Below are 16,453 nucleotides of genomic sequence, written 5' to 3'. Positions count from 1 at the left end.
AAATCGTTAATACAATAAAAATACAGTTAAAGGAGGGAGAAGTCTCATCCTTCAGGCAGTCCAAGATGTTGCTGGTCTGCCTGATGGCTCCCTCTGAGGCCGAGATGACAGTTGAGGAGGGAGGGGCCTCTTCCTTCAGGCAGTCCCTGATGTTGCTGGGTCTGCCTGATGGCTCCCTCTGAGGCCGAGATGACAGTTGAGGAGGGAGGGGCCTCTTCCTTCAGGCAGTCCCTGATGTTGCTGGGTCTGCCTGATGGCTCCCTCTGAGGCCGAGATGACAGTTGAGGAGGGAGGGGCCTCTTCCTTCAGGCAGTCCCTGATGTTGCTGGTCTGCCTGATGGCTCCCTCTGAGGCCGAGATGACAGTTGAGGAGGGAGGGGCCTCTTCCTTCAGGCAGTCCAAGATGTTGCTGGGTCTGCCTGATGGCTCCCTCTGAGGCCGAGATGACAGTTGAGGAGGGAGGGGCCTCTTCCTTCAGGCAGTCCCTGATGTTGCTGGTCTGCCTGATGGCTCCCTCTGAGGCCGAGATGACAGTTGAGGAGGGAGGGGCCTCTTCCTTCAGGCAGTCCCTGATGTTGCTGGTCTGCCTGATGGCTCCCTCTGAGGCCGAGATGACAGTTGAGGAGGGAGGGGCCTCTTCCTTCAGGCAGTCCCTGATGTTGCTGGTCTGCCTGATGGCTCCCTCTGTGTTGTCTTTGTTGTCTTTGGCCCATGCATGGGCTGCAGCCACCCTGGGGATTATGGGAAGAGGGGAGGCTGCAAAGATCCTCCTTCATGTCGTCCTCATAGTGGTGCCATGCTCCTGGTGACTCAGCCGTGGCTCTTCCTCAATCCTCAACCGCAGCCAAAGGGCCTGACTCTCATGTGACGCGGAAGGAGCGCTCGGTCCGCGGACAAAGAACTCCATTGCTCAGGCATATGACCAGAATGTTACCCAATGGGGGAAAAATAATCCCAGCACAAAGACATTTAGCAAGTCAGAAAGCTGCTGTTGGCAAAAAAGCCCTGCGTCCAGAAAAGGAGCGTGAAAGTGACCATCTCTCCCTGCGCATAGAGAATAAGCATCTCTCCAAGAAACCTGTGACCTAAGTGCAGGGAATACTTAATGTTTAAAAACTCTATGTGTGTGTATGTATATTTACACACACACACAAAGTGAGCTCTTGGTATCTGCTGGGGTTTGGTGTCAGGACCTCCATGGATGCCAAAATCCATGGAAGCTCAAGTAACATTGTATGCAGTGGGGTATTATTATTATTATTATTAGTAGTAGTAGCAGCAGCAGCATTAGTATTACAGGCCCTTGGTATTGGCAGGGGTTTGATTCCAGGTCCCCTCTGGATATCAAAAACCATAGATGCTCAGGTCCTCTTATATACAGTGGGGTATTGTTATTATTAATTATTATTATTACAGACCCTTAGCATTTGCTGGGGTTTAGTTCCAAATGAACTTCCAGAGCATGAGAACAGGTGCCTTTATGGACTGTCACTCCCAGAATCCCCCACTTACCACAGGGATTCTGGGATTGGCAGTCCAAAAAGAAGACCCTTCCCCAAGGCCAGACGGACTGACAATGAGTCCCAGGTGCTGTAGGTGGTAATTTCAGAGGATGAAACTAGAAAAAACACCTCTGGGTCTTCCTTGCCTAAGAAAATCCTACAAACTTAATGGGGTCACCATGAATGGACACCAGATCTGGCCTTGGTCCTTTTCCCCTTGTCTCCTGCCTGAAAATGACCCACAAAAGCTGGAGACGCATTGCCAGGCCCTGAGATTTGGCAACCCCAAACAATGCCTAAGACAGCTGCCTTTGCTTTCAATCTGACTTGGACAACTTCGCTTCTAAGTTTTTAGGAAGTGGCTGGAAAGGAGTGGTCACTCAGAGTCCTCAGCTGGGCCTTAGCAGCTGCAGCAATGCAGTGCCAGCCTCCTTTGGTCAGTGCCTTATAGTTTTAAAGGAATGTGTGACCAGAGGGGAGATGAGCAAGGACCCTGGCTTTGCAAAAGGGCCACAGAGACCTTGCCTGCTGCAACTTAAAATGGCCACACTGAGCTATAGTAAGGATATTCAGTTTTGCCTTCCTTTGCCCCAGCAGCCAGGAACAAACGCATGGTCTCCACTCTTCTCCCTGCTTGCAAGCGCAAGAAGAGTTTTGCCTCCTTCTCAAGGGTTTCCGTATCCACCGGTTTGTTTTTTTAAATCCACAGATTCAACATTCTTGGCTTGAAAATATTCCCAATAAATATAAAATAAATAAAAATAAATTTCAAACTGGATTTTCTTTTACATAGGGGACACTATTTGACGATGTAGCCCATTGCACATAATGAGACTTGGGTATCCACAGGGCATCCTGGAACCAGACCCCAGCAGATACCAAGGTCCCATAATGATGATGACGACGCCCCTGGATGACTGTGGCAAACCTTGCCAAGAAAACCCCAAGACAGGCTCACCTGAGGCTCACCATCCATTGGAGACAACCTGAAGGTACGCAACCAAGCCTTTAGTAGAGGCAGGCGCATGGGGATGTTTGCACAGCTGCTTGTGCATCATGTTCAGCTCTACACTGACCTTGATTTTATGTTATACTGGGAGATGAATCATCTTTGCCCTCGGTTGAGGTGAATCCTAGCTGGAAGAGACTCCCAAAGGCCATCCAGCTGGAACCCCTTCTGCCATGCGGGAATACACCAAGCCCTCCCTGGGACAGATGGCCATCCAGCCTCCATTTAAAAACCTCCAAAGAAATGGGACTAATTGGAAAAGACAACGCTTAAACAAGTTGAAGGCAGTCAGAGACCATTACAGGCAGATGGAATCCATAGAATCCTAGTTGGAAGAGACCCCCAAAAGGGCCCTGATTCAGTCCAACCCCCTTCTGCCATGCGGCAGGAACTGACCATCAAAGCATCCCCGAAGGATGTCCATCCAACCTCTGCTTTTAAAGACCTCCAAAGGGGACTCTGCCACCCTCTGAAGCAGCGTCTTCCACTATTGGAAAGCTGTCAGAGATCTTCCCACGGTTTCAGTGAATTCCTTTCCCTTTGTTTTCAACCCATTGTTCTGGGTCTTAATTCTCTGGAGCAGCAGAAAACAAGCTTGCTACATCCTCAACCTGCTGCCTAAATGAATAACCTTTTTGTGCCTAGCGCACCTTCTCTCTGGATGGAGTTCCCCAGAAAGGTCCACAAAAGGATTAAACCAGCCAAGAAAGAGCCTCCCTTCCCTTTTCCAAAAATCATCCCAAAGCAAAGGTTTATTTTTCCTCAAGATCACGTTTATTTTGGTCACTGTAACTTTCCTTTTGAATAAATAATAGCTATACAAAAAAAAGGTAAGGTTTTGCACGCACAGATTTTTTTTGCTGTATGAAAAAGTTTTCGGTTTTTTTCGATTTTGTTTTAAGAAAGTAGGATGAAGAGGGAAAGGGCTTTTGTCTGATGTAGTCGATAGAAGGGGAAAACACACACACACAACTTGGCAATTTTGGATTCTTAAAACCAATGATTTCAGGCGGGAGAACAGAAAACCATGACCTGTTGAGGTAGGTTTTAAATTCTCAAGCTTTAGCCTGCCTTCTTCCCCTGTTAGCACCATGATTCTGCGGAAAGGGAAAACGTGGGGAAAAGACCACAAAAACTGAATTTGGGGGGGATATGGCCGGAAGGTGAGAGAAGATGAGAAGCCAGTTTTCTAAAGTCTGCTTCCTCTTTCCCACTCAAAAAAAGGAGACCTGGGTGGGTTGTGGCTTCAAGCCGGGGGCGGTTTGGACAACTGAGTTACGAAATGATATCGCAGGTAGAGAGAGAGAAAGAGAGAGAGAGGGGAAAGGAGGGAGGAAAGAGTGACTGAAACAGACAGAAAAGCGCCATGAAACACTATAAATTTCATTGTTTGCCTCCAAAAAAGTGACATTTATTCAAAAGGCAAGAAAACTCAAAAAAAATAGAAAAGGGCAGGTAATTTGGGTGGGAGGGTGGGGTAAAGGGTGTAATTTTGTGCCCAATGGGGAGGTTGTTATAGGCACCAAGGGCCTCCCAGAGAGCGCACCCGCGCAAGAACGCAAGGGGCTCAGATGAGGTCGGCCACATTGAGAGGCATCTCCTCGATGGAGGTGTTGTAGAACGTCTCGATGTCGCGCAGGGTGCGCTTGTCTTCTTCCGTTACCATGTTGATGGCCACCCCTTTCCTTCCAAAGCGGCCACCCCGACCGATCCTGGGGAAGAGAGACAAGGAGAAGTGCTACTTACTGTGGGGGGAATGGGCAGCCAAGTGGTCAGGCAAGAGCAAGAGGAAAGACTCTGCTGGGAACATTTACCCATCTTTCCCCCACTATCTGATCCTTCTACCATTCTTAGCATGTCTGTCTAATCCTAGCTCATCTAATCTTACCCTATCTCTCCCTAATTTTACCCATTCTTCTATATCCTTCCTTCATTTATTCTATCCAACCCTTACCCTTCCTCCCCTTCTCCATAATTCAAAGTTACAGCCATGCTAATCTGTAAAATCAGTATGTAGAGATTTTGTAACACCCTTTTTGAGACTGACTGAAAGAAACAAATTGGCAACATGAGATTTTGTAGGCTTAAGTCTGCTTCCTCAGATGCATTTGGAAGTAGACTTCAGTCTACAAAATCTCATGCTGCCAGCTTCTTTATTTCTGTTAGGCTCAAAGTGTTACAAGATCTCTTCACTTTATCCAGCTATCTCATCTTATCCTTCCTCTTGACAAGAACCAAGCCAGTTGAAAAACTACAGCTAAAAACCAATTCTTGCTTTGGAGAACAATTAGGAGACTATCAAATAAGACACCACATTAAAAGACCAGCCTCAAAATTAAAATGGTGCTTCTCAAGAGTCTCCATCTGCTGGCTGTGAGATTATAGGTCCCACAAACCAACATATCGGGAGGACCCTAAATGCTGTGCATCTGTGAGGATCGGGGCTTCCAGGGCTCAAGAGTTCCAAGGCCTGGGGTTCGGTCTCCAATGGTGGACAGCCAGAAGCTGCTAAAGCCCATCCATGGTGCAGCTAAACTCCTTGCTCCCACCCAAGACTCTCTACACAGGAGTTCTGCTTTAGGTGCCACAACTAAAAGATGCTGCAACTAGTGGCTCTTCCCCTTCTGTCCTTTGGGGGTTTTGGACTTCCTAGAAATCCCAGCCAGTTTGGCCAACGGCTGGGGCTTCTAGCACCTCAAGACCTAAATGGCCAAAGACTTAAGAAACAAGTGTTTAAAAAGCATTGACAAGCATAGTATTTTGGGAGAGGGAGAAGGTACCACAGAGTACTTCTTTGTAGAAAGAAGTATCTTCACAAAACTAACTTACCTGTGGATATAGTTCTCACGGTTGGTGGGCAGATCATAGTTGATAACCAGGGAGACTTGTTGCACATCAATGCCACGAGCCTGAGAAGGGAGAGAGAGAAGACTGAGCAATCTATGCTAATGTTCCCCTGCCCCATTGGTCATTTTCACCACTTAATGCCTTTCAAATACCAGGGGGCTTTTATCAGTGGCATTACTGCCTAGCAAGGCCACTCTGTCATAGATGAACATGCCATCCCCATTCCTAAAGTGGAGGAGCTGGGTTGTTTGTTGGCTGCTGCACAGTGGCAGGATGCCTTGTTGGCACCAGCCGTGGAGAAGAGCAGCTGTATTCATGTGCCAAGGAGCTACAATCCACCAACAGCACTGAGCCAACCGGGCAGAGAGGGAATCTCCTTGGAGGGACAGGGAAGAGAAGGCCCTAAGCTGATAGTAAACATCTGGCTATTCCACTCTTTGGGGAAGACTCACCAGCAAGTCTGTGGTGATCAGGACACGGCTGGAACCGGAGCGGAACTCCCTCATGATGACATCACGCTCCTTCTGGTCCATGTCCCCATGCTGCGGAAGGAAGAGGCCGGCTGGTTAGACGCTTGCTCTTGTGTTCCTTCAAACTGTTTCTTATAGTGGCCCTAAGTGAAACTATCACAGGGTTGTCTCTGCAAGCTTTGCCCAGAGGAGATTTACAATTATGGTCTTTCTCCAAGGCCGAGAGTGCAGACTGCTGAAGGTCACCCAGTGAGCATCCATGGCTGAGTCTGGATTTGAACCCTGGTACAACAGAGTCCTAGTCTTTATTGAAACTTCTACACCAGGCTGCTCTGATTATGCTCTTATTAATATGTTTTGAGCTCTTAACAAAGGGTACACCAGCTTTAGAGGATAAAGCTGAGTATAAGAGACGTGTATTGTTTTTGTGTGCCCCCAGTTCATTTTCAATCCTGGGGCAAACTTATCATGGCGTTTCCTTGGCAAGATTTATCTTTGAGTTTCACCACTGTTGTTCCCTAAGGTGGAAAGAACGGTATTTGCCAAAAGGCACAGACAGGGTAATCCATAACAGAGCAGGGATTTGAACCCTGATCCTAAGTCATCCCATCAAAAATTTCCCCGTAATTTAGACTGTCTTGCTATGACAAAGTTTTTGTGCTGGAATACTCAATAAGTTTATACCATGTGCTGATAGTTGTCTTCTTTCTGTCGTGCTCTTAGTTGTATGTTAATTTTTCAAGAAGGACTAATGCCCATACTTTGCTTTCCAGCTGTGTATGAAACCCACCCTCAGCAACGGCCCCCTAGAGCTCAGGACAGCACCTCTCACCCTCAGAGAACAGAAACAACATGCGCAGAGAGCAGAACCATTCCCACTCACCATGGCCGAAACAGTGAAGTCCCGGGCATGCATCTTCTCAGTGAGCCAGTCCACCTTCCTTCGGGTATTGATGAAAATGACAGCTTGAGTGATGGTGAGGGTCTCGTAAAGGTCACACAAGGTGTCCAGCTTCCACTCCTGACAAGATAGAGAGAAGAGGGTCAGAGCATGCAAGAGCCAACCCCCTCCCATGGAATAACAATGCTCAAATGGGGGAAACCCCTTAGCTTGGGGTCTACAACAGTCTCCAAATGTTGCATCATCTGAAGTTTGGACCTTTTGGAGGCTGCAAAGCTACAGCCCAAACTTTGGCAAAGGCAAAAGGCCACCTGCACCAAGGACTGAATGATCTTGGCCTCCTCTAACAGTTACTCTGATCCCCCTATAACTAGTTCCATAAAGATTAACCCCAGTCCTGCATTGCCCCATGATTCTTGGGGACAATGAGGTTTTCAACCCTCCATCCATGTCTGGACAGTCAACAGGTGACTCTCCAGAGGTGACTGGTCTGCAAACTCCCTAACTGCTCATTATTACCTAAATATTTAGTGATGGGATTTTTAAAAAATCTGTATTTGTTGTAACTTTTTTAAAGACCAGGTTGAGCTCCAGGGCAGGGAAAGATTTGATGTAACAAAATAGTAACAGGACTACAACTATTACTACTAGCACACATGGGGATTGCAGCATCCGCCAAAAGCCCAAATCCAGGTGGGGCACAACCGCACCACCCCTGATCTGTAGTTTCAACCCAGCTGTGTTTAAAATATGACTGGGAAAAAAGTCAACACGTTAAAGAGACCCTCAAATCCCGTGAAAGACCCACAGATACCCTTATCCTCCCAAGCCAGGTCAATGGAGGGTACATACCTCTCTCTCCACATTGATGTAGAATTGCCTAATACCCTCCAGGGTCAGCTCTTCTTTCTTCACCAGGATACGGATGGGGTCCCTCATGAACTTCTTGGTCACCTCCAGGACATCCATGGGCATAGTGGCAGACAAGAGCACCACCTGGAAAGAGAAAGGTAAGAGCGGAGGGTCAGATCTGAGCACCTCCCTGGCCAAGGAGACTCCCTCATACATGTCCAGCTTCATCGGCCACTCGGTCCTTCTTAGGGGGGCCACACACTTGTTCAGCTTACTTATCTAACCTAACTCTACTACAAGCTTTGCCACGGTTAAACAGAGAGTGTGAATTATCATCACCTGTGTGTTTCCACTTAGTTTCTGGAATATATCATAGATCTGGTCCTTGAAACCACGGCTCAACATTTCATCGGCTTCATCCAGCACGAACATCTTGATATACTTGGGTGCTGCAAAGATGAAAAATATTTAATCAGGTTCTATTAATTAAAACAATGAAATCAACCTGGTCAGTTTAAAAACAACAACAGTGGAATGTAATTTAAACAGTCAAGAGTGTACTGAACAATTTGACAAGCTAAAACAAGACATCTTTTAAACTAGTCCAAACCGTTTTAAGACAAACTAAAACTGCACACATGTATGGAATTGGATGAAATCAATGAGACCAAACACTGGGATCCACAGAAGGGAAAAGACCCTCAAAAGTAGGCCTCAACCCTCATTCAGGTTTCCCAAGGAGAAAGGACTGACTAGAACTGCCAGGATAATAAGTAGCTGCTGCCCTCAGGGACCTTGTCAAGTTATGATCATGTCCCCCACCCAGACCCCATGTGTCCCCCCAACACAACAGAACGCTGGCTGGAAGGGAAACTGTGGGGGCGCGAGAGGGTCAGATGACACGCATGAGGCCAATCATCACGGAACAGCAACAGAGAGCACCTGTAGGCCAGGTGCAAGCTAAGGAATCTTGAACTACAAAAGTACAATAAGCTACAAAATGGGATGCAGAAAATATAGAATATTCAGCTGTGATGGGGGTGAAAAGGCAAGACTTGCAGAGATCACTGAAGACCTTGGACCCACAATGTCTTTCACACAACACCACTGAAGTGCTTGAGTCCCACTTTAATTCCTGTGGCTTCACCCTGTGGAATTCCACAAGATACTTAATACTTTTCTGCCCCAAGTTTTTGTAAGAGCTAACTATGGTAGCGGAAAGTGTGGTTAAAACTGCTGTCTACTGTAAAAGCCGTTCTGGTTCCATTTCTAAAGTTGTGCAACTGTTTTAGTTTTGCTGCAGCTGTAAAGACGTTGGATTCTGCAGAAGCCCTAGGAACTGTTCCTGCATATTTCTGGGCATGACGAACACAAAGAAAAGCAGCAGGGATACTTACACAGGTATCTCCTATTCAACATGTCGAAGACCCGCCCAGGAGTCCCCACAATGATATGGGGTGCTTCCATTTGCAGCTTCTGGACTTCGGCGCGGACGTTTGTCCCTCCTATACAGGCATGGCAGGATGCACCCATGTAGTCTCCCAGGGCCATCACCACTTTCTGAATCTATGGGGGAAAGAAGATGTCAGATGGTCTTGAGATGCTCAGCTTGGGCAGGTCTTCCACTTTGCTGGCATCCTGACATAGCAGCGTCCTCAGTTGCTCTCCTTCAGCCGAGGTGGGTCTGGAAAGAAACCCTCAATGCAGCCAAGGGAGCATCTTCACTGTGCTATGCCTGATCTGCCTCTTTAGTAATCTTGGCAATTTTTTGTTTCCCCAGCATGAACCAGCAAGCAGCCACCGAGAGGGACGCTGCACTGGGATGAACAGGGCTGGCTGATGTACCCCTGCTAGATATAAGGGAGGCACCACGTAAGAAAGGTGCCCCTCTGCCCAGTTAGCAGGGGGTGGCACTTGGGGGGTAGCAGAGTGCTTAAGCTAAACATACAAATAAACCTGTATGACAATCAGATAAAAATTACGGCCCCCCCCCCCGGTAGAAAAACACTGGGAAAATAATAAAATGAAAGCCCCATTTTTGCACTTGGTTCACTGACCCCCTGCAGCCCATCAATCGACGATAAGCTAGAAAATTTAAAAAATTTAGGACCAGTACAGCTCAACTGATATGGGAGATAACGCTCCTGGATTACAGTAAAGTGGGGGCAGCCCTTCACCCTTCCATTCCCCTAACCACCATCACCACCACCACCAATGTTATTTTTGGTGGGAAGAGTTTTGCCTAAAAAACGTACAAAGCCCTCAAAATGTGCATAAACACCTTCAGCCCTACAATGAAAGCACCTCCAGGACACACCAGTTACTTCTGTTTTTGTTGGGAGTCTTCTTCAAAATGGTGACAGGAAACAATGCAATGTCACTTCCTGCCACCATTTTGCGAAGTTCTCCCCCTCAAGAGGGAGGTATTTGGGAGCAGTCAGGAAGTGCAGCCTATGCGTAGGGGAGGGCTTGGCTTGAAACTAACCCCCAATGCATTTTGCTTTCTCTATGCGCTGGGGATGGTCGACAGAATCCATCTTACCTGCTGGGCTAACTCTCTTGTTGGAGCCAGTACCAGCGCCTGGGTGGCTTTCAGGTCCAACTCAATTTGCTGCAGGATGGAGATGGCAAAAGTGGCGGTCTTTCCAGTTCCAGACTGGGCTTGGGCAATCACATCATAACCTGCGCATGGAAAAAATGGGGACAGGGAAGGGAGGTTACATGGGTCTGAATGACAAAGGGTGCCCCTCCATGGGGAGGGGAAGAAAGTGCCAGTCATAAATGCTAAAACCCCATCATCTGTTGTTACTCCGTCAAGATATGTTTCCCCAGCATGAACCAGCAAACAGCCACTGGGAAGGACACTGTGCTGGGATGAAAAGGGAAGATTGATGTCTCCCTACTAGATTTAAGGAAGCCACCACATTTCAAGGTGCCTCTTTGCCCAGTTAGCAGGGGAAACGGTGAAAAAGGGAGCCACACAGAAAAGTTCAATCAACAGTTAATCGGTTACACTTGAGATGCACATGCTTTGCAAAGAAAAGCACTGAAAGCCTCTCGTTGGCACAACCCAAAGGATCTTGGGTAACATTGATGGGGATGTGTACCTAGATAGGATGGATGAGGCCACACTTCCCTGAAATTTAAATGATTTTGACTAACAGATTATTGCAGAGCAAAAATTCCAGTTTAAAAAAAAGCACTCAGGCTCACTAAACCTTTCCTCCTCCCTCCCTAACTGTCATCTTTCGGCCTCTGAGGGAGAGAGAAGGCTGGCCCAGTTCCATCAGGGGCTAGCCTGAAGAAGAAGAGCCCTCCCTCCGGTCCATCTGCCTTGGTCCAGGCCTCAGAGGGAGAGAAGAATGCTGGACCTGATTCCCTCCCCCCCTAACTATTCCCTTCTCCTTTTGTGTCGTGTCTTTTAGATTGTAAGTCTGTGGGCAGGGAACTGTCTGTTATCCCCTCTATTGTAAACCGCTCGGATTCCCAGTGATTGGGCGGTATATAAATAAAACCTATTATTATTATTGCCTTAGAAATGCTCTAATCTGTTTCCAGCTCTTTTCCTGAAGAGCCACCTCTAAGGCAGAAGCTCTGGATCTTGTTGGGACTGCAGCTTCCAACAATTCTAGTCAACACAGCTGGTGGTGAGGGATGCTGAGAGTTGCAGTCCTACAACATCTGGAGAGCAACGTAATTCCCACCCTCCTCTAAAGCAGTGGTTCTCAACCTTGGGTCCTCCAGGCATTTTAGACTTCAGCTCCCAGAATCCCCGATCATTTGGGAAAGCTGGCTGGGACTTCTGGGAGTAGAAGTACAAAACATTAAGAGAGCAAAAGGTTGAGAACCACTGCTCTAAATTTCAGACTAATTTCCTATAAACCAGGTATGGAGAGCATCTTCCAAACATGGGTCCCCAGAAGCTGCTGATCTACAGCTCTCATCATCCTCAATCACTACCTATACTGGCCGGGAATCGCAGGTATTTCAGACTACCATTTCTAGGGATCCACGGCTGAGAAAGGCTAGCATTTGGGAGAGGGGGGCATATATGCATGGCAGGAGCTTGGACTGGATGTCCCTTTCCAACTCTCTGATTCTATGAGAAAGGCCTAATCCCCCTCCTTTTAAGAAGGAATGGCTGTGTCCATGATGTCTTACCCTTGATACAAGGGAGAATGGCTCGTTGCTGGATGGCAGAGGGTTTCTCAAAACCATAAGCATAGATTCCTCTCAGAAGAGACTCCGACAGGTTCATGTCATCAAAGCTGTCCACGATCTCGTTCCAATTGCTCTGCAGAGAACAAGGGAGGAAGAAAGTGAGCCTCTCATGTATTTAGTCCCTGCCGTGCCCCAAAATCCTCAAGTGAAATTTTGTATTTCCTGTTATTGAGTTATGTATACAACCGTTATCAGTCTAAGTGCACCCAATCTCATGAGAATTCAGAAACAAAGCAGGGCTGGTCCTGGCTAGTACTTGCAAGAGACTGTGCCAATAGCCCAGGACTCCAGGTAGGAGCAGATAACCCTGAGAATCATTACTACCAGTTGTTCTCAACCTCTGCTCTTCCATGTATCTTGGGACTTCCAGAACCTGAGCACTGGCCATAGCAACTGGCGTTTCTGGGAGTCGGAAGTCTAAAATTTTTGGAGGACCCAAGGTTGAGAAGCAGTGAGTTAGCTGAGCATAAAGAAACCCTGTGTTCTTGCTAAACAATTTAGATAGTACTGTATTTTTCCTGGAAGAGATGAGACTGCCTCCTAACCCCCCCAGTCAGACCCCTTCTTCTCTGCCCCTTCACCAGCCCTGCCCCAATCTATTTGCAACTTCAGTGCTGCAGCCTGCTTTTCAAAACTTTATCATGGCCCTTTTATCCTCAACTATGCAATCTCCTGGAACAGCTGGCCCTGTTTCCACAGATTGTACTAACCATGTTTTGAAAATATTCCCTCCCCCCAAAAAGGAAATTCTAAAACAAACTTGGTTTTGTTCTTTTATGTAAGAGGCACCATTTTACTATGCCACTGTATATAGTGGGACTTGAACATCCACGAGTTTTGGTATCAGTAGGGGGTCCAGGACCCAAACCCCAGTGGATACCAAGGGTCTGCTGTACTTTCCCCCCGTTTCCAAATCATACTTAAGCCCTTGGAAAACAGACCCCACTCACCTCAATGACACCATCGGGGTCCATTCCTTCAGGGCCATTGTCTCTAGATCTAGTGGGAGGAAAAAACAACCATAGCAAGTTAGCTCAGAAAGGCAAGCACAACTGTGTAACTTTCTACAACCCATTTAAGTAGGTGGAGGTCCTTTGCCAACCTGTTCTACAAAGTCCAGTCCCCTTCCGAAACTGGGTACACTTATTTTTGTTACAGTCCCCTCCGGAATCTATTTACTTACCTACTTTGGGGACGTACTAAAACAAATGACAGAACTTGCCCATAGGGAAACCATACTGGCCCATAAAGAATAATCAGGGATTACTTGTCCATAGGGAATCATTGGAGAACACTTGCTATGGGTGAGTACGGTTTCCAATCATTCTCTATGAGCAATTATGGTTTCTCTATAGGCAAGTACTGTCATTTGTTTTAGTACGTTCTCCTATTTTGTTTCTCCTCCATTCTAGGACCATGGCTCCTCTCCCCTTATGATCTGCCTTGCTGAGACTTAGGGCTCAGGTGCATCTACACTGTAGAAATAATGCAGTTTGATACCACTTTAAGTGACATAGTCCCACCCCATAGAACTCTGGGATGTGTAGTTTTGCAAGCTCTTTAGCCTTCTCTGCCAAAGAGGGCTGGTGCCTGGCCAAACTACAAATCCTAGGATTCTGTAGGATGGAGCCATGTCAATTAAAGTGGGAGTGAAACTGGATTGTTTCTACAGTGTAGACCAGTGGTTCCCAAACTTTGGGACCTGTCCCAAATCCTGGAAAATCCATTTAAGAGTTAACAGTCTTCTGTTGTTTCTGATTTATGGCCACCCTCTCATGGGGTTTCCTTGGCAGAATTTGTCCAGAGGCTGGAGAGAGTGTGACTTGCCCATGGCCACCCAACAGGTTTCCAGGTCTTTGCTATTAATAATAATAATAATAATAATAATAATTTGTTTTATTTATATACCGCTATTCCAAAGATCATAGCGGTGAACAGCAAGTAAGCTAATTAGCAAGTAAGCTAATTTGCCCCCAACAGTCTGGGTACTCATTTTAGCGACCTCGGAAGGATGCAAGCCTGAGTCAAGCTTGGGCCCTTTTGCTGGTCTTGAACTCGCAACCTTCTGGTTTTGAGTGAATGGCTGCAGGACAGGCATTGAACCACTGCGCCACCAGGGCTCCCTTGTATTGTATGCCTTCAAGCCTTTTCTGACTTATGGGGAAGCTAATTGGGGTTTTCTTTGCAAGATTTGTTCAGAGGCGGCTTGCCATTGCCTTCCTGAGGCTGAGAGAGTGTGACTTGTTGCCCAAAGGGTTTCATGGCTAACGTAGGAATTGAACCCCAGCCTCCAGAGTCCAGCATTCAGACCCCTAGGCCAATGGTTCCCAAACTTGAGTCTTCTGGGTATTTTGGACTACAACTCCCAGAAGCCTTAGCCAGCTTGGCCAAGAGTCAGGAATTCTGGGAGATGGAGTCCACAATGGAGGATCCAAGTTTGGGAGCCACTGCTCTGGGCCAGGCTGGCTCTTACAAATATGGGGCTAAATCAGCTTTTTAAAAGCCTTTTAATTTCTGAGGAAATAAATTCCGGGTCTTTGTGTAAAAATATGGTCATCTCAAGCCCTGAGAGCCTTTGCGGCTGAAGAGGGGCATAAAGACTTAAAGACCATCGTCTCCTTGTATAATGTCTTCCTTCCTTTTAAATAAGCGTGAAAAGCCGGAGAGCTATTTCCGGAGTCATTAAACTGTGGCCTTTTGGACTCCAATTCCCATCATTCCCGACCGCTGGCCAACCTGGCTGGGGCTTCTGGGAGTTGTAGTCAAAGGCCCAATATCGGGCTGCGGCTGGTCCCATCGGCCGCCATCTTGGCCCAAGCCTTTATATAATCCAATTTAACCCGACATTTTGAGGCCCGGTGTCCCACAGGCCTCATTTTGGGCCTTTGCATCCGGGTACTTCGGCCCGAGGCGGCGCCTCCCACGTGCTCCCCGGCCTCCTTCTTCCTGATTTCCATATTAGGGCAAAGAGGCTCCGCCCCTCGCCTTTGGGCCACCCGTGACGTCACGGGCGCCGAAGGAAAGTTCCCGGATGCGAAGCGGCAGGACAATGGGCAGAAGGCAGGAAAATGGTCGCGCCCGCGAGGGGGGGGGAAGGGGTTAGAGAAAAAGAGGCGAAACGCCAGGAATAAACCCTTTGAGAATAGGGCCGCGCAGTCCGAAAAGCCCACAAAAAACTACGGATGCCGGCTGTGAAAGCCTTCGAAGGCCCTAACCGAGACTATCTTCTCCCTCCCGGCGGTGATGAAAATGGTTTCTCCCATCGGGGTTCGGGAATGGATTCCTATACAAGGCGCGGGTCGTACCAAGTGTGGAATAGGGGGGGTTCGAAGGAGGAACCAAAAAGAAAAGGGAGGGAAAGGACCATTGCAAGAAAAAATGGGGGGGGGGAAAGGGAGGAGAAAAGTTGTGTAAGAGGAAGACCCAAAATGGCTGAAAGAAAAAATGGAGGGAGGGAGGGAGGGGAAAGGGAGCGAGGCCCTCCTTTCACATTCCACGGATAAAACATCGCCTCGGTAATAAAAGGATAACCCCCCGGGAAAGGAAATGGACCCGTCCGCTTTGTGGTTAACGAATGGAGAGGGACGGGTCTATTTTTTTAAAATGGGGGGGGTGGATTGAAACTCGAAGAAGGGGCGCCTCGTCGACCTCCGTCCCCGAAATGGCGTCCCTGGCCGAGGAGGAAGTGTTTTTAAGGAGAGGCCCGGACCACCGCCAGGAGGAGCCACCGCTTACAGCCCAGCGAACTCCATTTTTACCAACCCCCCCCCCCGCGAAGAAAATGGTTCTGGCCAAAGGGCCACTGAGGATTGAAGGGGCGAGGGAGAGGCCGAGGCGGGTTTAGGCTGGAATTAAGGAGCCCCGAGGAAGAAAGAAAGGGGCCACGTGGAAAGGAAGAGAAACATATAGAAAAGGATTGGGGTTACAAATAGGGTAAGTAATAAAAATAAAGCGCGACCCCCCCCTTGAGAAAATGGTTTGGCCCAATCGGGGGGGTCAGGGAGAGGGAGCAGCCCCTGAGGCCCAGCGGAGGAAGGGCGCTACTCACCGGCTCTCTTGACTCGCAGACATTCTGGGGAGAAAAGTCCTCGCCCCGCCCGCTTCCCGCCACCTTATAACACCCTCCAAGGCCCGCCCACCGGCCCCTCCCCCATTGGCCCGCTCGCCCTCGCCCGCCTCAGCCACTCTCCTTTCCCATTGGGCCTCGGGCTTTTCATTCACCTCGACCGGCTTCTCTCTTATTGGCTGGCGAAAGGAAAGGGGGGGAAAAGGGGGCGGCCGCGTCGGGCGTTGACGTCACCTCGCCTTGATTGGGAGAGCGACGTCAAAGAGGCGTGGCTGAAAGGAGGGAGACAGATCTCGCGGCGTGACGTCGGCGCTCGGAAGGGAGAGGCCGATTGGCTCCATGCCGCGTCTCTCCGGCAGGGGCGGGAAAGGCGCTCGGCCAATGAGAGGAGGACGGAGAGGAAGGACCACGTGGTCGAAAGAGGCCTCCTTTTGTGAGGCCACGTGACCAGGCCCTACTTTCACAGTAATTAGTAAAAATTAACTGCAATTAGGCTGTCTTTTATTATTAATCATAGTATTATTATTATTATTATTATTATTATTAATCATCCTTTCTTTACACAGCGCTGTAGATACAACCTTT

At 48.2% G+C, this 16,453-nt stretch overlaps 1 protein-coding gene and 1 non-coding gene across 2 annotated transcripts; both read right to left on the bottom strand.

Moving 5' to 3' along the window:
* Positions 1-3,892: 3,892 nt before the first annotated feature.
* Positions 3,893-15,907, bottom strand: LOC149304361 (eukaryotic initiation factor 4A-I). Its single transcript, XM_089481124.1, has 11 exons — positions 15,851-15,907; positions 12,753-12,801; positions 11,743-11,875; positions 10,124-10,263; positions 8,979-9,147; positions 7,921-8,030; positions 7,582-7,725; positions 6,712-6,849; positions 5,811-5,900; positions 5,341-5,420; positions 3,893-4,223 (listed from the first exon to the last, which is right to left on the bottom strand). Exons 1-11 carry the CDS (start codon positions 15,871-15,873, stop codon positions 4,079-4,081), a joined length of 1,221 nt encoding a protein of 406 aa, XP_089337250.1. The 5' UTR covers positions 15,874-15,907; the 3' UTR covers positions 3,893-4,078.
* Positions 8,373-8,508, bottom strand: LOC149304362 (small nucleolar RNA SNORD10). The gene has a single exon (XR_016272038.1). It is a non-coding gene; the product is annotated as a small nucleolar RNA SNORD10 (small nucleolar RNA).
* Positions 15,908-16,453: the final 546 nt, after the last annotated feature.

Source organism: Sceloporus occidentalis, unplaced genomic scaffold, assembly GCF_023333645.1.
Source record: "Sceloporus occidentalis isolate IW3139 unplaced genomic scaffold, rSceOcc1.0.p SCAF_14, whole genome shotgun sequence".
Lineage (NCBI taxonomy): Eukaryota > Metazoa > Chordata > Lepidosauria > Squamata > Phrynosomatidae > Sceloporus > Sceloporus occidentalis.
Note: the sequence above shows the minus strand (reverse complement) of the source record. Positions and strands in the feature narration are given on the sequence as shown.